Here is a 27,835-nt window from a genome sequence, read left to right as displayed (position 1 = left end):
TTTTTTTTTTTTTTTTTTTTAGATTTTATTCAGCTGAGCTAAGTCCAAAGACCGAATGACAATAGAACCATCATTTGAAACATGGATTCTTGGAGCCTGGTGTGGGTACCATAGTCTCAGCACTATGATGCTAAGACCAGAGGATCTTGAGTTTGAGGCCAGTCTGGGCTACAGTGAGACCTTGTACCAACAATAAAATGACAAAACCCTAAGAAATCCCTCATCATCACCACAACAAATTCCTTTGGGTTCCATAATCAAAAACATTTCTAGAAATCACATTTCCCAGCTACTCTTAAGAACATACATTAAATCTATTAAAGTATTTTTTTCTTACGAACCAACAGAAATAACTACATTTGCAAATTCATACTAGAGCTAAGTAGTAGGGACTTTTTGGAGACACAGTACCCCAGCCATGCTCTGAACCTAGTAATGGAAGTTGAGGATGTCTCTGAACTTCCATCTTACAGCCTCAGCCTCCTAAGTGGTGAAATTATAGGGATGTATTGTCATACGTTGTTTATGTTTGCTGCGGTCAAACCCAGGTCTCCACTCCACACATACTAGTTGGGCTAACAACTAAGTCAAATTCCCATGCTTTAGTAGGAAACACCGAAGGTTTTCTACCTCCTTGTTATCCTTTAGATCAACAAAAACAGTATTTAAAAATATATAGTTCTGCCACAAACTTATTGTGACATGAGATGACGTTATATAGAGTCCATATGGCCTATAAAATTATTTTCCTTTTGGTACTTACTACCATGGTGTCTACTGCTGATAGAGAGTGAAAATCAGATGACAGTGCACAGTAAGGAGACTCATTTCAGTCCTGCCCACCAACACTCTGACCATCTGAGAAGCAAGACAACTGCCCCATTCCCTTTGCTGTAAGTAGCACATGGCTGATACCCTGCCATACCCAAAAGCCAAGCAAAGGAAAAGGCACTGTGCAATAAAATAGAGCTGCACAATTCCACACAAACTAACTCAGGATTACCAATCCAATCTGGGTGACTCCTAATAAACTCAAGTCCCTTCTGCATTTTAGAACCTTGGTATCTGTTTACCCCTTTCTTTGCAGACCCTTCCTTGGCCAGTGCTAGCAAACACAGGAGAGCATAGGAGCTATGAGCGCCACAACCAACAACTGGCAGCTTGAGTTGCTGTGACAATAAAGCTTTCCCAAGTGGCTGGAGCCATAATGTTTTAGCCCCATTCCCTGACCCCTACCGTCTCCTGTACCATGAACAGCATCGATGCCAAATCTGACTTGTAAATCTAAAATGTAGGCTCTGCTGTCCTGTGAGAGCTGAGGCACAGAGTGGTAGCTTGGCTATTCCCTTACCTTTGAGTCGGAGTTTCCAGGGTTATCAGGAGTGTGATTCTTTTCTCCAGAGAGTAAAAACATTTTTTTTAATAAGGGGGAAAAAAGGCTTCCCAGGCCATGACACGATCTGTTTACAGTTTTAATAACCAAAATGCTTTTGTCTGTTTAAAGCAGCTCAGCCGTCATCAAGAGTTAGTAACTAAAGATGATGTCAAGACTGAGTTCAGCCTTCAAAATTTCAAACTGAAAGTGATTCCTTTCCAGTATGTACAAAACATCCCTGCACCTTCCAGCCTTCAGGTAGACATGGCCCTGTGTGCTCCTCCCTGCTCAGGCCCTTTCCACCACATGCCCCTCCCCCCAAACATCTGAAGCACACATACCATAATCTGTGACACCACAAAATGCCTTTGAATTTGGTGTTTTAGCAATGTGGTAGACATCGAAAGTAATTCCTTAATATTCTGTAGTGTGTGGGTCCTGCCCAGGCCTGCAGTTTGCAGAGCACAGGAAAAAAGGAGAAACTGTAATATTCAGAAAAGATTAAGATATTGGTGGAAATTAAATTTCTCAAAGAGCTGGAAAGCATGGACATCAAACTTACAAAAATTATGTTAATAAATGTACTGAAGTTTATGCGCTATGAGGTCTCTAGTGTACCGTAAAGACATGTGCCGCATCTTTTCTGTGACAGCAGATCAGCTAGCCCCTGAGCAGCAGAGAGCGCGGATGGACTGTGCCGTCTATGTGACGATCACCAATGTCTTTCAGATCAAGTTCAAGAGGGCATACACATCTAATCAAGTAATCATTTCCTGATTAATAAGAACTACACTTTACACAAAATACTTTATGAGCAGCTGTTTTCATCAAAAAAAAAAAAAAAACCAATAGTCAGTTTCACAGTTGAAAAAGTTACACATTTAAAATATTTTACAATTCATTATATATTCACCAGGTTCCCATTTCCTGATGGGCAGTAATATAAAGCAGAACAGAAGGGACAGCCTCAAAGTTGATGACTCTTGACGCCAAGTTTTACAGAGGACATGAAGAACCACAAAAAGTCTCAGGTTCTACCTTAAAATAGCAACCAGATTCCATTCTTCTTTTTTAAAAAAATCTAATTAGAAACATCTTTAAAAACAAACAGAAAGCAAACAAACGAACAAACTCCACAGTAAGAACAACAGATTTCAAATTAACAGCAGTCTAAAACCTTGAAACTAAAGTTTTCTGCATGGCTGAGACTATGGTAAAAAGTGAAAGCATGATTTAAGAGTTACTTCTTACTACAGTGTATTTAGTTTCTTTCTTTCAATTTGCTTTCTTTTCTTCCAGAAGTAATGACTGATGAAACATCCTCAAGTGACTTAGTGAAATGATGGAGCCCGAGTCATTTACACAGTATTCAAGGACAAGGACTGTCATCTACAAAGGTGACCGAGTCTGTAGGACGTTCTGGTAGTGAAGCACCTGGGAGTGAGTGGCACATTACTGCTCTCTGGAAACAGATATTGATCACCCCAGCTGCAATTCAAGTTTGGCTTTTGCCTTTTTGGAATACAACCAGTTCTCCTTTCTTTACTTACACCCTTTATAGAATATAGACTTTCTTTCAAATAAAATCAATGTGGTTGTAATGAGAAAATAAGCTATGTGGCTGTGTTTTAATTGTGCAGAGACCCTGGGAGGTGATACTGTGGCAACTAATGGACTAAAGTTAAACACACACACAAACACACACACACAAAAACCTATCAATTTTGTGCAAGGAGGCTCGCGGCTTTTTTTTTTTTTTTTTTTTGGCACTCAGGAAAACAGAGTTCTCTGTAATTCTTCAGTTTCCACCATCAAAGTTGTAGATTTGTACCATGTCACTGAGTTTGACTGTAATAATCCCTGATATAGAGAAGAATGGGATGTTAGTACCTAGCAACTGCATGTCTAAGTAACACAAAGTGTTAAATGCCAAGTTTAAATAAGTTAGGAAGTTTTCTGTATCTGCAAAAGAATCTATCTGGTTTTCTGCATAAAACAGAGCTTAAATTCTGCTTAACTATTCCAAGACAGTTTACAGAACTAAGTTCCCTAATCTTCAGGTTTATTTTTCTTGTTGGCAATAATATATACATGCTTTAATGAAGTACCTAAATCTTCAATAATTATGCCCTTTAAGGGTTCTAAAAATAGGCAGATATTAAGAGTATTTTTATTAGAGTCCCCTGTTCACTATTCAAAACTTCTATATAGGTGTCTGACCGCAAGGTGAGCACTTTATTAAAGGGATTCTGTTTCTAGAGTGTGCAGCGTGCGCTCTTCATAAAGATGCTCCCCAGTAACGCCTAAGTTAGGAACTGTCAGTAAATTATTGCACATTTTTTTCTTTTTTTCTTTTTATTTATTCTTTTTTTCTTTTTTTTTGGTGTGGCATCTGAATATCTGCTAAAGCTATTTTCTAGGACATGAATCATTCAAACACTTGAGTAGAAATCTAGAGTGACCACTAACATTAGCCCTACATCTTGGATGGATGCTTTTCAGAATGCTCACTAATGCACTCTGTGCCTGAATGGGATTTAATGAAATTGGAGTGAGACCTCACCACTTGGAAATGGGACATGATAGTAAAATGGGTTAATGTCCTACTTTTATCATTGAAATATGGATACATAGCTTACAAAGGTAAAAAATTCATGGTTTCCAGTCTCTCATAATGTAAAAAGTCATTCATGACTAGACCTCTGTAGAGGGATTTAAGAGTCAGGATGATAGTCTACTTTGTATTCACTTTAGTAACTGGTTCATATGATTGTGCCGTCTCAACTACAGATGGATGCACGATGACAGCATCGTGTAAAAAACGAACAGCAGCGGAAGGAAAGCATGTGCAGTTCAATCTGTTCCTTAAGGAGTCATACAGGGAGGGGTATTTGGATAAATGGAATAGTGCCTGAGCCTCATCTACCATCTACAGACTGAGAGAAAAGCTAACCATGCTGTTTACCAATGATAAAAAATTTGGGGTGCAAAACAATGCATGACTATGGGACAGATTATGTAAATAAAGAATATATATTAATGATAGTTTCTATAATATAAATAGCCTTTAATAAAAAAAAATAATCTTTTTAATAACATTAATACTCACTTCTATTTTCTGGAAAACATGCATGGAAAAAAAAGTATTCAGTTCAATTGCAAAAGGAGAAACAATCAGCTTAAAGTGAATACTGTACAAGTCAGGAACAGGAGCTCCCTGCTGCCTCTCCTCTGTGGTTACTGCTGTACTTGATGCGAGCCCAGAATTTCCCTAGGAAATAAGTCAGATCCTTGTAAATACTGTCCAGAGAAAAAACAACAAAAAACAAAACCCAACAAAAATGCAGCTGTCTGCAGGTATCATTTGTGACTGCTTTCAAAACTGCAGGTGAGACCCCAAGTCCATCGAAGGGTTGTTTGTTCAAAGCAAAAAGCAAGTCCCTTCACCCAAGTGTTGTTTCTCATTAAGCAGGGAGTCAAAATACCCACTTCAAATCATAAGTCTGAACAGCAATGGGAAAATCAGAATTTTCCTTCTTCTCCAATTTCATGTAACTTAATATAAGCTTCAGCTTACTCAGACCTATAGCAGTCACAGCCTGGGTGTGTCCACATCGTAGACAGAACACTGGCAGACAAACAACAGCATTCTCTTTTCGTCTCCATCATTTGTATGTATTTTGGGGATTTTTGTTTTGTTTTGTTTTTTTAAAAAAAGATACAAACAATCTTCAAAGTTTACCTTTTTTGGACTTAAGGCATAACATGAAATTGCTCATTATTCTAAAGCTGAATTTTGAAATGAACTAGTTTAGTGCTATCCAACCCTGTTTGCGTGTACAGTATTTCAATTATAGAGCACGTTGTTTATGTTCTTGCTCAAGTCCTAATGTTGTTCCTGACTGTGTCATCCCATGCCACGGTCTGCCTGCTGCCACTCACTGCCATGCAGTAGAGAAGCCAGGAGCCGGCTCGCAGTCCTCAGCTCCTTCTCAGTTCAATGCATGCTGCTTGATGGTGTGGAAGATCCAATCCATTTTTGTCGTCCAGCCCCCATGATGTGCATCATTCATTTGTTTTGTGAAATATTCCAAAGCCTCTTGTTCAGTTTTGTCTAAGGCTAGAGTCTTTCGAATATAAGCAATGTCATCAAAAGACTGCAGTTCTGGCATTCCAGAGCCAAGCATCATTGAAAAAAGGTTGATGAAGAGATTGGCATGCTGCCGAATTGCTAGGTAAGCCTTGTAACACATCTCCTGAAACCTGTAAGTGGGAAGAACAACTGGTCAGTAAATGGCTGGTACACAGGCTTTACAGAATTAGCACAGCTGTCTTGGGCAATGGTCTAACAACTACCATTCCTCTCCCTTGGCTCACACTATTCTAGAATGTGCACTCTGCGAATGAGTACTCATTGCCTGTCAAGCACCTGAAACAGTGCTTGAACTCTGGAGTTTGGTATTTACTACATGTCTGAACTGGTCTATAGTAAAGTAAGGTTTCAAGGGTTTAGGCATCTAAAATCAGGGGACTGACTTATACACAAAATAGAATTTTATAGAAGACCTTTGAAATCTAAATAGACTAACAATATACCAAGGTGATCAGAAAACAAACAAATATGCATAAGAATTATTGTTTGCTGGCTTTATTCAGGCTGGAACCAAAAAACGTGTCTTAAGCACTACACATTACTTGACAAAATAGAGTCTAATTCTTTAACAACAGCCAATAATTAGAGTATCTTATTAGGTTTAAGGGTTACTTCCTTTGCAGGTCTCACCTAGCTCAATGAATGAAGTCATCTCCACCCACCCCCTCCACATCAGACAGAAGAAAAACTCAAAGGCTGCAGCACGTCTCTTCTGCAGCCAGCATCCCTGCCGAATGCAGGCACAGCCCTGCAGTGCAGTAGGCATGCACAGTCTTTGAGCTCACCTCTCAAACTCTCTGGTCTTTGTGTATTCTTGTGCTCCTTTACTAATCACGATTAAGAAATCCTGCGTCAGAACAAACGGCACACGTTCCCGTTTATAGCCAAATTTTTTCTTCTTGTGATCCAAAAAGTGCCCAAAATCTATATGAAACAGCTTTCAAAGATAAGGAATTACATTTTAGTTTAACATGCAGACATAAAAGATCTTGACTTAATGTATCTGAAGCCCAGAAAGCACTTTAAAGGCACTACCTGTCCGTCATCTTTCACCATGATGTTGCTGTTGTGCCGGTCTCCAATCCCCAAGATAAAGGTTGCCACGCAGTACCCAGCACAGGACCGAGTAAACAGGTCAATGGCTGCATCATATCTACAGCAAGGAAATACACACCTCATGGGTGGTGTGGAAATGGAGTGGCTGGGGCCAAACTGGGGAAATATGACTGACATTTTTCATTAACATCAGGAAAAAAGTGTGTCTGAAGACCCAAGAAGTTCTGAGACTCTTTAAGTTCTCAAGGGATTTGTTTTAGATGTTCCTTAGAATTCTAACCATAATTCTTATCAGAATAAAAGAAACATCCATCATAAGTCTCTTTCTCCATGGTACACGCAGGTGCGGTGTGTGACAGCCATGGGTTAACACTGGGTGCCTTCTATTATTATCTTACTCATTTAAGGATTTGTTATTTATGTGCCTTTTTGGTGCAAATGTAAACACACCTGTGGAGGTCAAAAGAGGGTGTGTGGTCCCATGGAGCTAGAAATAGGCAGTTGAAACTACCAGACATGGTGCCAAGAAGGAAATCTGAGTTCTATGGAAGATCAGCAAGTGTTTTTTAACTACTAAGCCATCTCTTCAGCATCACCTTTCGAGACACGGTCTCTCACTGATCTCTCACTGAACCTGGGGCTCACCACTGACTGGACTCTGGGCAAATCAGCCCTTAAGATGGACTTGTTCAGGTTCCTTGCTTTGAGGAATCATGAGGCTTTTAAGGGTGCCAGAGATTGAGCTTAAGTCTCCACATTTGTGGAGTATTAGTACTTCCATCAGCCAAATTAGCTGTAAAGCTCTACAGTCCCCAGTATTTCTTACACTGTATCCCAGGCAACCCTTGAACTCACAGAAATCCTCTTGGGTTAGCCTTGTAAGTGCTAGAATAAGCCATAATACCCAGGAGAAAATTAATTAAAAAAATAAATAAAGATAAGGTCTCACTATATATAGCTCTGGGCTAGCCTGGAACCCCCTATGTATACTAGTCTGGCCTCAAACTCAAGAAACATCTGTCTGCCTCTGCCTCGGTCTCTGTATGTAGCTTCGGCTGGTCTGAAACTGAAAATCCACCTGCTAAATAATGGGATTAAAGGCATATGCCACCACTGATAGCTTTGAAAATTAATTTCTAAAATGTTATTGTTTGAGATTTGAATGTTTAACGTTACTTTAGAAAGAGATTTATTTGTACTTCTAATGATGTATGGGCATGTGCAACTAAGTACAGGTGCCATGAGGCCAGCATGGGGCATCGGTTTCCTAGGAGCTAAAGATACCGGTGATTGTGAGGTACCCATGCAGATACTGGGAACTGAGTCGGGTCTTCCTAACTGGTGCACATGTCTCCAGCACTAAATGTTCAGAACCACCAGCATCCCCAGAGCACAGGAGCAAACTCACATCTCGCCCTTGTTCTTGTCCTTGAGCCACTGATGCAGCGTGTGGCTGTTGAACTGCAGCGCCCCCTTCAGGCCTCCTTTGCACTGGATCTGCATGATGGTGTGAGAGTTCCTCACCACCTCGATGAGACCCACACAGTCCCCAATGGACAGACAGCCATAAGGCAGCATACTGAAAATTGACAATGGCGGAATTTTAAAACAGCAAATATTTTTAATTAAAATAAAATATAATCACAGCATTTTCCGACTCCTCCCTTTAATCCTTCTCATGCACATTCTGTTGCTCTAGCTCAAATTCATGGATCCTTGCTTCCTTGTTGACACTTACACACACATCTTCCTAAATATGTTAAGTACAACTTAATCAGTCCATATAACGTCACTTGTATGTATGTTTTCAAGGCAGACCACTTGGGGTTGGACAATCTGGGGCTCGTCCATCTGGGGACACTGTCTCCCACTTTCAGCATTTCTTAGTTGCCTATGTCTTTGTCTAGGGTTGAGGCCTCAGGTGATCTGCCCCTTCTTCACTAGCATGTCTAGTGGTGTCATCTTTCCTGATGGTTTGTAAAGCCAAAAATATTTTAATAGGCTCAAAATCTCTACATTCAGTTAGTAAACTTATCACACAAATGACCTTTGTCTTACTCTTTACTTTTTTATACTGACAAACCTATTCCTAAATGTGAGGCCATCTAAAATCAAATCAATGTGTGTTAATATGCCATTTTGTATGGAACAAAACCGCCTGTGTTAAATAAAGCCATGAGGGAGACTGGACAGACAGATGGTTAAAAGTGCTGGCTGCTATTCCAGACGACCAGGTTTGGTTCCCAGCACCCACAATGGTGGCTCACAGGCAACTGTAATCCAGTTCTTAGGGATCCTTCTGCCTTGTGGTGGTTTGTATATGCTCGGCTGAGGGAGTGGCACTATTAGGAGGTGTGGCCTTGTTAGAGGAAGTGTGTCACTTTGGGGGTATGCTTTGAGATCCTGCCTCCCTGGAAGTCAAGTCTTCTGTTTGCCTTTGGAATAAGATGTAGAACCCTCAGCTCCTCCAGCACCATGTCTGCCTGGATGCTGCTTGCTCCTGCCTTGATGATAATGGACTGAACCTCTGAACCTGTAAGCCAGCCCTAATTAAATATCCTTTATAAGAGTTGCCTTGGTCATGGTGTCTCTTCTCAGCAGTGGAAACCCTGACTAAAACAGACCTCTGTGAGTACTAGGCATGCATGTGGTATACATACTTAAAACAGAACAAAAAGTTAAAAAAAAAATAGTGAGAAGACTGACTTTCACATTCTTTCAAAATGTTTGGGTTTGATGGCCAACTATATTTTTAAAAAGAGATTAATTCATTCATTGATTATTTTTGTCTATATGACGTATGCCTATGAGTTTCCATGCTGCCACTTCGCAAGAGCACTGACTATCATTAAACACTGCTGCATCTCTCCAGCGCCATCGACAGCTCTGTACACAGTACACATGAGCAGGTGGATGTCGAGGTTTGTTTTGTTTTTCTTTTTGAAATAGGGTCTTGCCTTGGGGTTCAGGCCTCAAATTCAATATGTTCCTGTCTCAGCTTCCCTAGTACATGGCTTACATGTATATGGCATCATACTTAGTTTCTATAGGTGATGTTTTAACTAAGGGTATGAAGAAGCATGTATATATACAGGTAGTCAGGAAAAGGAAAGTAATAATGTGATGGTTTTCCTTGATTCTATTCTATAGTCTAATAAGATATTTGAGTTGCAATGTGGACTATAAAACTGTATCAATAAACTTGATGGTTACATCTAAATTGACTTGTGTTTGTATGTTTTAACATTAAGGACATTATGGGTTCCTATACTATTCATTTAGAAGATACTCTGGCTTGTGAGTTTTATAAATTTTCTAAACTTATTTTTTATTATGACATAATAAAAGATAAAAATATATATTTTCTTGATTTGGTCTTGATATGCAGCCTTGGCTAGCCTGGTATCCACGTTCACCTCCTGCCAATCCTCCTGCCTCTGACTCAAGTATGGAAGTACAGGTGTGCACATCATGTCCAGCCACAAATGTAGATGCTACCACTAATCTCATTTAGAAAGTCTAAGCTGGGGAATAGTGTTTTCACAATTCTAATATTCCCTCAGAAATTCAAATTTTATTACTGGCAACAAAACTGCCATAGTTGTTCTCCTTTAAAAGACACATGAAGGGTGCTTATTTTCAAAGAAAACACCTGTCAAAAATAGCCTGACTAGCCAGGCAGTGGTGGCACACGCCTTTAATCCCAGCACTTGAGAGGCAGAGGCAGGCGGATTTCTGAGTTCGAAGCCAGCCTGGTCTACAGAGTGAGTTCCAGGACAGCCAAAAACCAAAAAAAAAAAAAAATTGGCCTGACTAAAGTATGGCTTGTCTATTAGACGTTTAAGTTTTGGTATTTTTGGAACAGGGATTTGCTATGTCCAGGATGGCCTTGGACTTTTAGATAGTCCAGGTTGGCCTGAACTCTGGATTTGTCTGCCTTAGTATTCTGACTGCAGGGCTTATAGGCAAAGTCTCTACACTTGATCGGTTAGGGTTTTTTTTTTTTTTTTTTTTTTGGTTTTTCAAGACAGGGTTTCTCTGTGTAGCCCTGGCTGTCCTGGAACTCACTCTGTAGACCAGGCTAGCTTCGAACTCAGAAATCTACCTGCCTCTGCCTCCCAAGTGCTGGGACTAAAGGCGTGTGCCACCACTGCCGGTTTTTTGTTTTTTGTTTTTTTTTTTGGTTAGTTTGTTTTTAAAGTAAAACTGGTGTTCCATGAAAAAGCACCTAGTTCTACAACTTACATCCATAAATGCTCTTCTGTGGTCTAACTGCATTTGTGGATATGGCTGAAGTGGTTCTAGGTATGTTTATTTTGTACTGAATATTAAAGAGACACCCAGTGCGTGCAGTCAAGGTAGGGCCATGGCTGACAGGTGCATAGCTCTGGAGCACTCTTCTTCTGTGTTCAACACAGCTGAAGGGAATTGGAGATCTGAAGACAGCTTTGACATCAGACATGGAAATGCGCAACGTGGAGTTTGCTCTTTGGGTTTTAGTCTTGCTTTGGTCTAGTTTTTCCTCACTGTGCTCTCTTTTCTTCCTTTTAGAATGATATGTATACTCTGTACAATTGTATGTTGAAAGTATGCAAATTGCTTTGATTTCACAGGGGATTACAGTTAAGAAATTGCCTTGGGTCTTAGAAGAGCCTTTGGACTTAAACAGTTAAGATGGTGAGAGACTACAGCAACAGCTGCAGTGGGACTAACTAACTTCTGCAGAGTGTATTCTGCTCTCTGACAGAGCTACAGCCTATGGAGACCAGTGAGTGGAGTGTGCTACTCTGAAGGAACAGGGCCCTGAGACTCATTTATTTGCACACTTAATCCCCAGTTGATGAACTACTTGGGAAGGAATAGGAGGTGTAGCCTTGTTGGAGGAAGTGTGTCACCAGGTGTAGGCTTTGAGGTTTCAAAAGCACCAGAAACAATGACTATGAGAGCACAGAACATTCTGTAAAGTTAGAGGGGAGAGAATACAGATGATCACAAAAAACTGGAGAGAACAAAGAAACTGATAAAAACTTCAATTGCTTTCCTAAGTTTTGCTAGAAATTGACAAAAGGTAGCTTTAGAATTACTAAATTTCTATGATGAAGCTTATTTCTGAAAAATATTTTTAAATTTGTGTGTATGTGTATGAATGTATGAATGTATGTATGTATGTATGCATGCACATATATGTATGGGACCTGTGGGGGTCCAAAGAGGGTGCTGGAGCCCCTAGAGTTGGAGTCATTGGCAGATGTAAACCACCCAATGTGGTTCCAACTCCCAAACAACCTCTGCTCCTCTGCAAGAACAGCAAGCACTTCCTAACTACTGGGTCCATTCTAATCCTAATGGTGATGGCTCCAGGGATGGGCAGCCTTAAGGCTTTTCACTTAGATGAGTATCCACAGCTACTGGGCCAAGCAAGAGAAAAAGGACAAGGCAGCCAAAAGTGCCTCCTCCTAGTCAACTGTGCTTTTTTTTTTGGGGGGGGGTATTTGCAAACATTTTTAATATAGGATTCTAGAGGCTTCTACCATAAGACTTTAGTTAATTCTCTTAAGTTAAGTTTCAACCCATGCTCAGATTACCTACCGAAGGTCAAGGCCTTGGTTTTGCCAGATGTTCTCCATGATTCGGATGATCTGAAGGGTTAACATATCTTGGCGTAAGTCTGAAATTCAAATACACATCACCACTTAGCACCATAGCACCATTGTTTTCAGATAGAAATAAAGAACTGTATTCAGTCTTCAAGATAATTCATAAGATAACCGTGCTTTAATTTTTTAATCCACTTCTAAAATATTTTCACAATCATCTGGGTAACAAGATATTTCAAACAGTTCCAAGTCTATTTAAAATATTTACCTTTATGAAGAATGGAATCTAAATTTGGTCACAATGCAATCCCAGGGCCAACAGCACTCACTGTTGAGTTTGTTCTTCTTACAGGCCACTAGTAAGCACCCCCTCTTCCTGCAGCCCGTTCTCTACATAAATGCCCTAGTCTCTCAGAAGACTGTATTCTCTGTCTCATGGTTCTGTCACTTTTGGAATTAGATGTTGAAAAGTCTTCATCTGAACTTTAAGCTATAAGAGGGCAGACTCGGCCCTCGTCCTAGGGTCCAGTATATAGATGCTTAAGGAATAGATGCTACATAAACCAGCCTTGCATACAGGAAGTAAGCCAAGGCAGACTATGATTCCAAGGCTCCTGATTCTGAAGGAAATCAACTTTCAGCTCAATTGGGGAAGGCTGATACTAGGTTGACAGTCAACTGGAGGTTGAGATCAGGTCCTGACTGTCACCAATTTAAAGACGTCTCTGAGATAGTTTTTTTTGAAACAGAGTCTCACGTAGCCCAGGCTGGCTTTCAGTTTGCTATGTAGCTTCCTGCCTTCATTTCCCAAGTGCTGTGACTACGGCTGTGTGCCTCTATGTCCAGCTCAAACAACTCTGTAGGAGAGATTGTTTCAGTGTGGTGTTAAGACCACCTTTACTCATCTTAGTTCTGACCATTCCCCTCCTGTTTTGTCAGCCTTTCACAGCCCCAATATAGCTGAAGAGGACGGACCAGCTTTGGCCTTTCTTTGGAGTCTCATATTCTGGGTGATTTCTTAAGAGCACCCCCCCCCCCACACACACACACTTTTTTCTCCCGCTTGTCTAGCTTCTGTCAATTTAATTCACAGTCTGACCCAGGAATGAATAAGGGCAGAGACTTGCTACTTTTGCTTTCCTACTTATGAACACTCCCTGGGTGGGGATGGAGGTGAGTACTAGATTCAGAATTATAGGAGTCAACTTTCAGTTATCTCACCTGGTTGCTAAGATTCCGAACAAGTGAGTTCCCTATGGCAGGAGGGTCAACCTTCAAGGCAGATGAGGGGAACTGAGAAGTGTCTGCATGTGCCTACTCTTCTCTCCGGACCTTTAATATCTCTGGATATTAAAGCATAATATCCCAATTCCCCAAACTCCTTCACATACTGTAAAATATTCTAGATTTTATACAGCACTCCTTAAATGGTTACAAGGTCACCATGGTTCATAAATATCCTGTGTATAAGGACAGCAACATGCACATAACATGAGCTCACTGTGCTCTCCTCACCGTCGCCATTTTTAAAGATGATCTCATTGTTCTGAAACAGTAGCTCTGACATGATGTCTGGGTTCTCCCAATTCAACCACAGTGGCCTTTTTGCAGAGGACATAATTCGACACTCTTCAAGCCTGTAAAATAGATGAAGACTTTACCAGGCACCTTAACATTTTATACTTTTGGTCTTTGGATTTATTTAAAATGCACACACAATATAACCTTTTGAAGTATTATAAGAATTAAGTTTTTAAAAAACAATAAAAATTAATCTTAAAATGTTTATATAAATTTTCAGCCAATCTAAGAATATGTAACTGGTTTTATACAGAACATTCCTAACTTGTCTATGATATCAGAACTTCTAACCACAGAAAGATTTAAACTATTATCAATGTAGCAGAAACTAAATAAATGTAGCTCTAGTTTAAAGCTATTTTACTATTGCTATTTTATAAGAATTGGAGGGTTGGATTTTTGTTAAGACTTATGTGGAAAAACACTTACTAAAACATATCAACAAAGGGCATTAATCTTACCTGAGGTTTCCTAGTTGATGAGCAGGATTTAGAGGGGACAGAAAACCCTGCAAAGCATCCATGAAATCTGGCTGTCTCATCTGTTCAACCAAAAACTTCATCTGTACCTGATAACAAAGCACAGCTCGAATGAGAAGTGCAGTTCATAAGGGAAAAGTAGCTGCTGCTTCCTTTGACACTGCAGCAGTGATCTGTGCTTCTGTTCCTTGGGCCAGGCCAACTCTGCTGACTGGGAAGTCCGTGACTGGAGTAGTATTGTTGGGGAGGGGCCAGGATGGGAGCATGGTTCTGGAAGCTCTGCTGGCTGACAAGTCTCTAAGCAGTTTCTCAAGTACTGCTTGCTGACCAGCCGTGGCTTTCATAAATGAACATGCATTAAAACCCTGCCCTGCCACATTTTTACTGTTGCTTTCACAGCTGAGTTCAGCATGTAAGGCTAGACTACGTGGTCTGAAAAAGTCAAGTATTGACTTCTGGCACTGTATTGAGAAAGTCTGCTGGTCCTTATTTGAAGACAAGGAAAGACCAGGCTACTTTAGATCTGAGCTTAATACTCTTACTTTTAGGCTTGTTAGAAAACTTCAAACATTTACACAGGTAAAAAAGAATGAGGATGGAAAAATCTGGAAAAGCACTTGCTGTAGAGAATCTCACACTCCATGCAGTTTATACTGTGCAGATCTATTTATTCAGAACTATCAAGAAGTATCTGACATGTTTAAAGGAAATGTTAATTTATTAAAAATAAAAAAATGTGCTGGGACAAGAGGTTGGGGGTAGGAATACACAGTTCTCTCCCTGAAATCTGAAGAGTGAGGGTCCCCACTTCTCTCTATTAAGTGACATTCTCATCACCAGACTAGGCAGCTCTTTTGAGTTAAGGTATGCTAGCACAGGGCCCTCCATACTACTATAAACACAAAGCTATCCACAGGAACTGAGTGTGACTTCAGGTCCTCACCATAGTCTCATTCAGGCTGCCAATGAGTTGAGTCATGAACCCCTCTTTCTTAATGAAGCCACAGTACAAGAGTCATCATATAATATGTAGACTAGAAAACAGAATACATGCTTAGAAAATTATCTTTCCAAAGCTCCTGCAATATAAATATTTTTTCCCTAAATTTCAAAGCAGTGCCATGTTGCCCAGGATCACCACGTCGTCATAAGTAGTACAATTCTTTTCTAATCTTTCTTTTTACATTTACTTACTTACTCATTTACATGTACCACAAAAGACACTACACCAAATTCTGGTTTATGTGCTGCTGGGACTGAACTTGTGCATGCCATTCCTGCACCATCAACAGCTATACCCTGATCTGTTTCATATATCTCTATTTGAATTTATATATTGCACTTTCAAAGAGTCAATTCAATCATATATATATATATATATATATATATATATATATATATATATTTATTTATTTATATTTTTTGGTTTTTGAAGACAGGGTTTCTCTGTGTAGCCCTGGCTGTCCTGGAACTCCCTCTGTAGACCAGGCTGGCCTCGAACTCTTGAACTCAGAAATCCACCTGCCTCTGCCTCCCAAGTGCTGGGATTAAAGGCATGCGCCACCACCGCCTGGCCCTCAATCATATATTTTAAGGCCTCTAAATTAATAATTAACTTTCTTTTAGCTTGATTGCATCAACTTTTAAAAAGTTGTTTTTCTTTCCAGTATTACTAATATAGATGTCAGGAAAAAACTGACTCTGTACTGCTAATTTATGTTCTTTGGGTATTGGGACTTGTTGGTGAATGGATTCTGCTATTTCACCAGAGAGGAGGCAATGCCTGCTTTGTAGCTGGTAGTAATGAGAGAAGACAGTGAAAGGTCCTGAGGACCCTGAGTATGACAAGTGTTTACTGAGTCCAGTTAAAGTCACTTCTACTTATTTTCAGAATCATTATCAACATTATAAATAAGAGAGGAATCATTTTAATTTCTTACAGCTATATAAAACAGGCACATAGTGGGCACCCCTTATGCTCAAAGGAGGTGACAAGTGCTTCTGCCTGTCATGTGATTAGCTTCTTTCTCACAAGCACTCTATGTTTTAAGTATTCTTTTTATTTTACATTTTAAGAAAATGAGTCCTAGAAGCCTGCATAAGATGTCTACCACACAACTGGCAGGCAGTAGAACTCAAATCTGAATTGTTAAGAACTACACTCTATGTGCACAAGGGAAGTCTACAAAACCAATGGGAGAGCCATTCACACACCTTTTGTGTCTCATCCTTCTTCTCCTGCTTGAGGATGTCAGTTAGGTTGATGAGCTTCTCCATGGCCTCCACTTGTCTGTTCAGATGCTTCAGGTACATCCCACAGGCACGGCAGTAGGACTCTAACAGCAGGCCAAACCTCTGACTGACGGTCTTATTGTGCATCTCAGACCTAAAGGAATAGGCAAACTTTATCTGTGTGCATGTAAGTCTTTGTTTTGCTTGTTTTATGTACATGGGTGCTTGCCTACCCTTACACCTGTGTACCATGTCTACTCAGTACCTGTGGAAACCAGAAGAGTGCTGGATGATTGTGAGCTGTCCTGTGAGCACTGTGAAGTCAACTCAGGTCCTCTGGGAGAGAAGTCTAATCCCTGAGCTCTCTCTCCAGCCCTACAAGTAGTTTTGTTTGTTTGTTTTTTAAGTGTCTGGATAAAGCAAAACTGTAATCTTGATTAAGAGGGTGTGCAGAATAGCAAATACATGGAGACAGGTGGTGAGCTTGGCTTTTATTCTAATTCAGGTACTGACCTATATCTAGTCTTAAATTAGCATATATGCTTTCTCAAAAGACAGAAAAAAATTTTTCTAGTCCAATACATGCTTTAATCAATAACACAATATTTAAAAACCTACCAATTTAGAAGAAAATAACCAAGTATTTCAGGTAGGTCTTGGCTGTGTAAATTTAATAACAAACTAGGTATTTTACTGATTTAGGCTTTATTTTAGCTACTTTTCATTCATTAATCTCAATGTAAAATACAAAAGAAGCAAGTAGAAAAGGAGAATAATAAAGTAAACTGAGGCAGGTAAAAAGCTCACTGAGTTTTTCAAGTCTCCTGAAAGCATGTTTACATTTTCCCAACTGCCTCTACGTTTATTTTAAACATATCTTCTCTAAATACCAACTTTAACTAAAAAACAAACAAAAATTACAAAAAACAAAGCTACACTAGACACAAACCTGTTTCTAAATTTCTTGTACTCTAGGTGGTTTGTGACAACTCTGAGTACTATAGCACTCCTCCAAAAGTTGTTTTCCTTGTTCATCTCACCGTGTGCTTGTGCAAACACACACACACACACACACACACACACACACACACACACACACAGAGCAGCATCTCTTTATGAAGCACAAGCTGGCCTGGTAGTTGTAATCCTCCTGCCTTAGCTTATTTTCTAACAAGAAACCTGGTAATTTGCCATTATTATTTTGAATTCGTAGGTAAGATTTTATTTTGGGACAATGTTATCTATGTTTTGGGACAATGTTATCTATGTATACAGTGAACCTATCACAACATTAATTTGCATCTGGCAAATTTTACTTGGCTCAAAATAGAAGTAAATCCTTCAAAAATATTTGTTTTAACCACACAAAATTCAGTTCTGACTTATGTTGGTCATTTAATTCCAAAAAAAAAAAAAAAAAGAACTAACTGTGCAACAGGCCTGCAGCATAGAGCAGTTTTCCAGACAGACACAGCAGCAAGACTCATGCACTTACTAGGGAAGTGAGTTATATATATCTAAGAAACTTGGTAGGGAAATAATCTGACTTACTTTAAATGCCAAAAGAAAAAATGGCCAATCCTTTGATTTGTCAATGCTTTCTTGAGTAAAAATCTCACAAGCAGGTTATCCAAATACTGTTCATATTTTAAGACCTGAGGAATCAGAAGAAAAGCAACAAAAATTCAGATGAATCAGGCCCATTTCTCTATGGCCGGACTTAAAGAAAAAACTCTACACAAAAAGCAATAAATGGATTTTTAAACAGCATAAAACTAATGCTGCTACTTTGATAAGCTGTCTGGAGGTGAAGCAAAGCATTTCAGTTTCTGGTGTCTTACCTGTACAAGCTGAATGAGGTACTGAGAAAGTTTGTCATCTGTTAAGTATTTTTCCAAGCACCGAACGGCAAAACTCCGAACCATAGGATCTGGATAGTTACAGTCCAGGAGTTCCATGGCTTGCTCTGGTTTGATTGGAGGCCAATCTTTTACTAAGCAGTACATCTATGAACAGAGAATGAGAGTAAACTGTATGTTAAAATCTAAAACACTGTTTAAACATCTCTTTTAAACTTAGCTTAATTGAAGTATCTTAAAATTTGCTTTATATTTTTCAATTGGTTTTATATATGAAAATGATTATGACTGGTGTTTTCTTAATTATGTCATTGTAATAACTTATAGTCTATTTTTCCTCTAAATTGATGCAGATTTTCTGAGGGTTGATTTAAGCAACACATGGGTTCTGAGCAAGAGCTCTTAAATAATCTCACCTGGGCCACTTCATCTCTGGAATTCCACTTGACAGACAGAAGCAATTTGGGTAGGATTTCAGGAATAGTTACACAGTAGTGTCTGTTGGGGAGAAGATAAAGGCCATGGTGTCATGTGAAGAAGGACTAACGTCTTATTCCCCACCACACATCCGTATCAAGTTCTCAGCTTACTATTACTACTAGCCTATATGAAAACCCAAACTTTCGTTGAAGACTATGTTGTACATATATCTGCATATCTTTGCAGATACAGTTAAAATGGTAAAGACAAAGGATTCAGTGGAGGATGAAGGTGAGTTGACAGTTAAGAACAATTATATCTACGTTACTCTGCTCTTCAGCCACTCAAATAGTTCACGTCTGTGAACGTCATGAGCTTACTGGACAAGATCGATGCTTCAAAGATTCTCTATAGAATGTGAACTGCAAGTCCTTTGGTTAGATGCAACAGTACAGGGAGCTGGTGAGACAGCCGAGTAAAGGTGCTTCCCTCCCACCAAGCCTGACATGTGAGAACCCTGGGAGGGGAGCTGACTCCTGCAGACTGTCCTCCAGTCTCTACATGCACACTGTGTCATATGGGACCCCCGCCCCGCAATAATAAGTACAATGTAAAAAAGAAAAAAATGCACCAGTGTCTCAAGTACCAGTAGGATTGTTTCTTCCATAAGGAAAAATATAAGCCAACAAAGCCATGAAGAACAGGTCTAACATGCACAAGTGTACGCATTGTGAACTTCACATTTCAAAAAATTGTCAGTCTGGGGTTACAACTTAGTAGCAGAGTATGTGCTTAGCTCGTAAAAGGCTGTAGATTAAATCACTACCATCAATTTAAAACGTTTTCTTTTTTAAAAGCTTGGGGATGTGGATGTATCTAGGTTGGTAACGTGTTTGCCTAGCATGCATGAGGCCCTGGGTTTCATCCCAATTTACACCACCTTGTAAACCAGGTATGGGGACACATGCCTGCAATTCTAGTACTTAGGAGGTAGAGGCAGGAGAATCATAAGCTCAAAGTCATCTTCAACTACAGTTCAAGGCCAGTTTGGGCTGAAACCATGCCCAACAAAAATAAAAACAAACCAACAAACAAACCAAAAAACAACTTTTAAATGTTTAAGTATCAACATAGAATGTTTTTCTAGGAAGAAATAACTGTGTCCATACTTTTGAAAAGGTCACCATCAATAAAGAAAATAACATTTAAGCTACGCCCTACTTACTCTACTAAGTATAGTAAAAGTATGATTAAAAACAAGCCAGGTGTGCTGGAGCACATCTGTAACCCCGCATCAGTCAGGAGGCTGAGCTGGAGGGTTTCCAGGAGAGGCAGCCTGGCTATACACTGAGCTCAAGACTAACCTGGATGATATAGTGAGAGACTCGACCTCCAAAACAACAACCAAATGGTGTGCTGGGTCACTCACACAGGTCCCCTGACAGGAATAAGGTCCCATGAGAGCCTCACTCCCCACACTTGCCTGTGGCTCCATAGGAAGTCTTTCTCTTGCTCAGTGATTTCAGACAGTGGGTCCCGGGTGCAAAGTGCTCGGAGCTGTTCCTTGTCATTTTCTCTTAACTCATTGTCTCTAGCTAGTCTGTTACTCTGTAAAATAAAGTATAATTTTATATGATTTCTCTGCCATGGATTTCCCCTGAGATTCATGAATACATATTTAAAAAAGCAAACTGATGTTTAATAAACCTCACATACCTTATTAACTATTATAAAACAATCTGTTATTCTCACTGAACTAATTTAAACTAGTATCTGTAGAACAGATGCAGGTATGTGGCTATTATCACCACCAAGCAGTAGAACAGTGACTCCAGCCTAGACTGGGGTGAAGGGGAAGGAAGCCAGCCTCTTTCTCTCCCTGATGAAGCTCTTCTTACCATCCACTAACTATAGCCTGATAATGCTTGTGACAGAAGAGAGTAAAGAGTAGTAGCATACTAAAATAAAAATGCACATCCTTTCATGTTCCTTGCTAAATCATCCTCGTAACTGTTGGCAAGCTTTTAACTTTAAATGTAAATTAAGGAAGATGAAAAGATGAGCTCACTCATTAACGCACTGTGCATTTCAACATTAAGGAACTAAATAAAAAGTAACAAACTTACTATGTAATCCCAGGAAATAGATTTATTCTCTTTAAATACATACTATTTGCCTCCAAGTCTTTGAATAACAAACACCCTAAATAATCTCTGAGTATTACCATGTAATGAAACAAAACAATGAAACCAAACCAAACCAAACCAAGAGGGCCCAAGAGACAGCACACTGATTAGATGCTTGCTGCCGAGCCCGACAACCTGAGTGGGTTTGATCCCTGGGACTCACATGGTAGAAGGAGAAACCTACTCCACACAGCTATCTCTGAGCTCCACATGTAAGTTGGGGCATGCACACCCACCTCCCACCACTACAAAAAACAAAGATATATATAATAGGTCATCGGAACAGTGATTACAGATGCTTATTAGTATATTCTTCAAAACTGGTATCATTTTCTAGCCTTTTAGAACAGTACAAGTCAAAGAAGTCTTCCTTGTTAGTGGTCTTTATGTACTGATGCATCCTGAAGTTATATAACAGGATGAGGAAGTTCTAAGTGAACATAATCACAGAACAAGTACTTTTAAGTCTGTTCTGTGCCCTGCTTCATTCTTGCTGTTTGTATTACAAAGCAGCTCATACTCATTGCACCTACTCTAATTGCAGAGTTTCTAAACAGTAAGTCTAGTCCAATGGAGAAAGCAGATGAAAGCGAGGGAGAGCAACGGCCAGTGGATAAGAGGACAGAGACAGCAGAGGAGGAGGGACGGGGGTACAGCATGTGACCTGGCAGCTTAGACTGACAAGTGTTTTACTGAGAGCTACCTAGGGGATGAATGCCATGGTTTGATCTAATGTTTCATGACGCCTTTTGCAGCTGCTCCAAAAAAAAAAGAGAGAGAGAGAGAGAGAGAGAGAGAGAGAGAGAGAGAGAGAGAGAGAGAGAAATCAGTTAGGAGGCTACTACATGGGTCTAGAGCAGAAACTTGTTGTCTTAAATCATTACTAATTATCATGAGCAAGCACAGACTCCATCTGCTTCTGTATTTTTAAAATGTTTATATGTTAATATGAAATAATTTACAGAAAATCAGGAAAAACAATAGTACTACGTATTTTAATGAAAATCTAAGCATAATAAACTTAGTGTTTTCTCACATGTACCTCATCTTGAAATATCTTTGTCAAACTGTAAATAACACTGTCATAACACACTGTTTGACACTGATGACACATACTTTTGCTGAAGACATCAAGATGGCCATTTTTTCATGCTCAACAACTATAAATCATTTTCATTTTAATTATTTCACCATTTCATTATAAATCATTTCATTTATATTTACAAGTCACGTGATCAAGGAAAGACTTCATCACTATTTTACTTTCACAGGTCTATGTATATACATCTGCCTTCCGCATTTCGTCATTTAGAAATGTATGGAGGAAAGTTTGATGTCAAACAGTGTGGTGCTCAGTTTGTATGCCTAACATGACTAGACTGAGCAAAGCTCTGTTAGTAAAGCACACTATAGCTGTGAGAAACTCTAGAGGATGAGGGAGGAGGAGGAGGAAGAGGAGGAGGAGGAGGAGGAGGAGGAAGAAGAAGAGGAGGAGGAAGAGGAAGAAGAGGAGGAGGAGGAGGAGGAGGAAAGCCTACCTTGAGGTAACAGAACAAAGGGAAGAAGGAAGCCCGTGTTTAGGCCTCCTCTGTTCCCTTCCCAGCATCCACCTGGAGCACCACCATGAAGCACAAAGATCCCTAAACATGAGCCAAAAATATGTCTTCCCTTCCTCGATTTTCTGGTTTACATTTTTTTAAAAATTATTTTACATTTATGAATGTATATCTGTGATCTGCGTACATGTCTTATGCCTGCAGAGGTCAGACAAAGGCAATGGATCACCTAGAACTGGATGGCTGTGAGTCAAGATATATATATGTATATATCACACACATATATATCAAATATGAATATAATATGGGTCCTCTGCAAGAACAAGTGTTCTAATCTGGCAAGCCATCTTTTTAGCCTAACTTCCTTGTTTTTCTCAATATATGCTACAGTAGTGAAAGCAATACCACATAGGGGATAGAGTTTTTGACACAAAATATAGAGATTGAATCACCCTTATTCAACTACTGACTTATATAAATACAATTATTGTCTGTCACTCATTTTATTCTACTGAGGATATACTGTTTGACAATGCACTTACAAGACAAGTCTCACCACCAGAGTCTGAAGCTGCAGTTCTGAGATGGGGGTGACTTTCCCTGTCTTCCATGGACTTTTGGTTATTTCTGGAGAGGTTTTTGATCGTCAGTTTGGTGCTAGTGGTTCAGAGGCCACAGATATGGCTCAGCATCCTGCCACACACAGCGTAATCTACAACCAGGATGCACTTGGCATTCAGTGTAGACTCAGCCTGAGAAACACTGATACCCACAGTCCTATGATTTTCCCAAGGAAGGAAAGCGAGAAAATCTGTCTAATTAAAGTCTAAGAACATCACAAATGGGAAAAAAAAGAACCGAGCTTTATAAACCTGGTATTTGCAGACTCATAAATCTTTACACTCTTCTTGAAGATGTTACTACTGACTACTGTGTACTGCTGTACTCTCCAGGCTATTATACCCTCCTCCTCTACAACTTTGTATTTTGTTAGCCTTCCCTGGCATGGAAGGAATGAAATAGAAAAGTGCCTTCTAGGAAGACCAAAGTTCCATAATTTTCTTACACTTAGAAACATTTCTTATATATCTAAATGGCAAACCAAAGTGTTCTCTATATTCTATAAAAATAAATAAAACACACTATAATTTACAAAATCTCAACCCTTACAAAGTATTACCATTGCTCCAAGAAGAAATGCTTTTAGTTTATGTTGGTTTGTTTTCGCACTGTGTCCACAGGAAGACCATTGGTTTAAGCTATCTGTCAAGGTGTCCTGGGAAAGGAGCTCGTATTCACTGCTATCGCTATGCCTGACCAGGCTCATCTTACAACCTCGGCTCAATATTAGTCAGCAAGCTTAGTTAGTGGTTCTTGATTTGACTAACTCTGGTGCTCAAGCTTAGACAACAAGGTGAACAGTTATACTGTCTCTGGAGACTTGGACTATTGTGGTGTGCTGAAGAGTTGTTTCTGCTGCCTCAAAGTTCACCTCATGCTTATACACTAGCCTCAACTCCAGGTACTAACGCAGAGGTTTTTTTCTGGGCTTGATATCCACCAGGTCAGCCTACCCACCTCAGTTATTCTCCCACCTCTGTGCCCTCACCATACCGTGCTGTATGTATCCACAACTTCATTATAGCATCTACACTAATGCTGTATACACAGTGGCATCTAACAGGGCTTCAAATAAAGCAAGAAGAAACAGGTGCAGGTGGAATAGAGGATATAGAAAATGTTCTTTACTCAAGTTCTACAACAGAGCTCAACAGTATCCACACCAGGACGACTGAGCCACACAACCCCTGTTGTGTGACACTACTGCCGAGACATAAGAAGCTCAGGGTGTCCTCACCAGTCCTGTATGAGAGTAACTGAATCCAGCTTCTCGAGACACAGACCAATTGGCATGCTCCTCAATCACAGACATGTCTGGAAACTTCACCACACTGCTGAACCAATCAAACTCCAACTCCAAGCATGGAGTTTCCTATAATAGAGAACACAGGTTCTTGAGTATATATTATGCTTAGCTGTCATAAACAAACTAATTTCTGATAATAAAAAGCTTACTTTATTTGGATTTGACCCAGTAACACCAATAGGGTTCAGCAGATCTTCTAACCCATGTGGTACAGGCCAGAGATTCAAAGCCATTTTTCCCGACACTAGGGTGTCTGTATAATCAAACAAGTTTATGTTTCCCCAGGCCAACGGACAGTGCTCCTTAATGAAACAAAGAAAATATTCATGATTCTGTGAATAAAATCACACATTTCCAAATATGCTTCTTCTTGGGAGGAGAATTAAACAGTCATCTCTATAACCAAAGGAACACAAAGTCTACGAAAGCCATATTGGCTTTTCAAAACTAAAAGGTTTTCTGGCGTGTTTTCTCTCTATTTTCAAAAGGACATGTGAAGCAGCCTGAGTGAGGCGTGGTCACTCCAGAAGTCACTCAGCGTGGTTAACAAATTATACTAACATGAACTCATGATGTACTTATTCATCAGAAACGGACTTCTCAGGCTCTCCCAGTGTACTCTTAAATGAGAAAGTCACTAATATCTCCCAGGGCTTTAGTCAATAAATATTTTACTAAAACAAAAACAAACAAACAAAAAATGCACTATGGTGGCACATGCCTACCAGCCATACTTGAGAGGCTAAGAAGAAAAACTGTGTTCAAGGGAACCCTGGGTTACATACATGACAGGACTAGGCTAAAACAACAAACAAACAAACAAACAAACAAAAAAGGGAAAATAAAACCTGCCCATTTTGTGAGTAACTTTGAATCAGAAGCACTGGGATTTTGGAGAAAGCCACAGTTGGTTATTTAACATGAGATGCTTTACCTCCTTAGCACCCTTTCGGCCTTTAACAGAGCAGATTGAAAGGCAAAGGCGCGCAGCACGAGGAAGATCAGGAATGTATATATCATAATTCAGCCATTCATTCCACCTATAGGAAATTGACAAGACAAAGCTTTATCCTGAGTGCACACATAGCTCCATAATGCATCAACACTAAAGACAAGGCAAATGACAAGCAAACAAAGACACACTTCAGAACTGTATTAAAATGAGAAAAAGTTGGAGGTAGAGGCTTACACCTTTATCCAAGCACTCACAAGGTGAAGGTATGCTGTGAATCTGAAGCCATCCTGACCTACATAGCAAGTTCCAGGTCAGCCATAACTACATAGTGAGGCCCTGTCTCAGAAAGTTGGGGTGGGTATGGAGGTGGTGTCTGAGTCAGTATTATTAGTCATACCTCAAGGATGACACTCTACAAGGCAAAGGACAGGTGGCAAAAAATGCACTAGGACTAAGTACATCATTTGTTACAACCAAATGGAAACTGGAAAGCCTTCGAAAATTAACAGATGTATACCCTATGACCCAGCTCTATTGTGAACAAAACATAGCAATGTGTTATCCAGAGACTGCTAATTTAGCTATTCATAATATCCTCCAACAGCAAACAACCCAAATCCAACAACTGAAATAAAGTTGCATAAGCCAGGGTACTAGACACATACATTCAGGCAAACACAGAAAATAATAAATAAAATAAAATAAAACAAATAAAATCTTAACATTTTTCCAAGTCTACTCTCCTATCTTTCCAATAATTTCATATTAATTTCTGATTTTTATTTTTATTTTTATAAATGCAGAAAGTTAAAGAATTTACTGACATTTTCATTACTACCCCAGGGATTAAACCTCTAGTTTAAAAAAAAAAGATAATTTTTTAAAGGTAAGTTTTTATTATTTGTGTGTGCTGTGTTTATAGATGAGTACAGGTGCCTGCAAAGGCCAGAAGAGGGTGATGGATCCCCTGAAACTGGAGTTATAGGTGGTTATGAGCTGCCCATTGGGAATGCTGGAAATTGAATTTGGGTCCTTAGGAAGAAGACTGCTGCTGAGCCTTCTCTCCAGTCCTAACTAGAAACTCTGTGTGTAAAGACTTTTATAACTTGGTTGTTTGGTCAGGGTGCCTGTCGGTGAGGCACAGGCTGGGTCTAAGCAACTATGTGGCTAGAGATGCAGCTCAACTCCTGATCTCCTCCCACAGGTAGTAAAAGCCAGAAGGCTTAATAGTCACTTTATTTTTCTAAATGTCAATATAGTAACAAGTACTATCAAATCTTACTTCTTTTCTAAAGTGTTACTCTTGGTTTTGAAACAACCAGGGGTCCCTGTGCTTGGGGCTCCTGGAATTCTTTGGTTTGGTTCCTCAAAATACTGTTTATTTGTTTAAATTTCCTACAACCAGCCCACCTCCTACTCTAGCAAACAAGGGCTATGAATAGGATATGAAACTGTTGTCAAGTGTACCATCTACCCTCAATGACGCCCTGATTGACCTATAGGCTCAGGTAAGATGACAACTGCCTCTCCTCACCCTGACAAACAAGGGACTGTCACTCTGAACTTGTTCTAAGCTCTGGGACACTCGTCAATTCTGGCCATGTAATAGACTGTCTTTTCTTCTTTTGACTGTCAGAACTCAGTCTAACTTTGTTGTGGAATTCCTTTGAGGTCTCACTACTTAGCTCTACTGCATTCTATAAAGGCCATCTTCAGTCAGGGGGTTGAGTCTTATCTTCAAAAATCTCTCACAAGAAAGACAAAGAAACAGGAGGTCTGCAAGCTCTGAACCACATTCCACTTCCTCAGCACGCCTAAGCAGGAATGAATCCAAGGGTGAAGCAAGAATGAATCCCAGGATGCTCAGCAAACCCGCTTTCCCAAAGTAGACTGTTTTTTCTCAAAGACCCTCTAACTGAATTCCTAATTCCTGGGAGTCATTTGAAGGAGAATGCCTTAAAGTTAAGGTCTTGAATCAAGAACAAAACTTTGACCTTGAAACAATGGAAAGAAAGAAGCCAGTCACAAAAAGTCCTTATGTACTGTATGTAAATAATGGAAATGCAGATAACTTTTATAAAGTTAATGACATGAAATATATCTAAACACCCTCTTACCTAGGATTGGAACAAGGTACTCTTTGAGTGTTCACAATGCCACATAAGGGTTCTCCTCCATGGTAGATACCTGTTCGAACATAGATCTAAAAGAAAGAAAGAAAAATATACACTATATACATGTGTATATATATATACATACATGTACACTATATAAATACACACACATATACTTATATATAGGTATATGAACACTAAACAGAACCAATGTAAATGAGACAATCATGAAGTGTTCTGTTCAGATGGTTTCTTTGTACAGCTTTACAATTAACTGATGAAGCTTCTGACCACTATGAAGTTAACATAGCTACAAGCCTGTGGCACTATGCATGAAATACAGAG

General features: G+C 39.6%; 1 protein-coding gene across 2 annotated transcripts in view; it reads right to left on the bottom strand.

The window, feature by feature from the left end:
• Positions 1–2,231: 2,231 nt before the first annotated feature.
• Positions 2,232–27,835, bottom strand: part of Pik3ca (phosphatidylinositol-4,5-bisphosphate 3-kinase catalytic subunit alpha) — a 73,078-nt gene continuing 47,474 nt past the window's right edge. Inside the window, exons 5-21 of one of the 2 annotated variants that reach the window (XR_003710750.1) lie at positions 27,494–27,579; positions 25,356–25,461; positions 24,571–24,723; positions 24,353–24,487; positions 20,236–20,360; positions 18,749–18,830; positions 18,315–18,479; positions 18,025–18,128; positions 16,456–16,627; positions 14,224–14,330; positions 13,697–13,818; positions 12,174–12,252; positions 7,993–8,163; positions 6,564–6,681; positions 6,314–6,465; positions 4,485–5,638; positions 2,232–3,235 (exon numbers count right to left, since the gene is read on the bottom strand). Coding sequence is in view for 1 of the 2 variants with exons in the window: in XM_028762676.1 (XP_028618509.1) it covers positions 5,368–5,638; positions 6,314–6,465; positions 6,564–6,681; positions 7,993–8,163; positions 12,174–12,252; positions 13,697–13,818; positions 14,224–14,330; positions 16,456–16,627; positions 18,025–18,128; positions 18,315–18,479; positions 18,749–18,830; positions 20,236–20,360; positions 24,353–24,487; positions 24,571–24,723; positions 25,356–25,461; positions 27,494–27,579 (2,148 nt within the window). In the remaining variant the exon portion in view is untranslated. Of the gene's footprint in view, positions 5,639–6,313; positions 6,466–6,563; positions 6,682–7,992; positions 8,164–12,173; positions 12,253–13,696; positions 13,819–14,223; positions 14,331–16,455; positions 16,628–18,024; positions 18,129–18,314; positions 18,480–18,748; positions 18,831–20,235; positions 20,361–24,352; positions 24,488–24,570; positions 24,724–25,355; positions 25,462–27,493; positions 27,580–27,835 lie in introns of both variants that reach the window. The other variant, XM_028762676.1, reaches the window with a different exon arrangement.

Source organism: Grammomys surdaster, unplaced genomic scaffold (genome assembly GCF_004785775.1).
Source record: "Grammomys surdaster isolate TR1022 unplaced genomic scaffold, NIH_TR_1.0 62, whole genome shotgun sequence".
NCBI classification, from domain to species: Eukaryota; Metazoa; Chordata; class Mammalia; order Rodentia; family Muridae; genus Grammomys; species Grammomys surdaster.
This window is presented reverse-complemented; position numbering and strand designations above follow the sequence as displayed.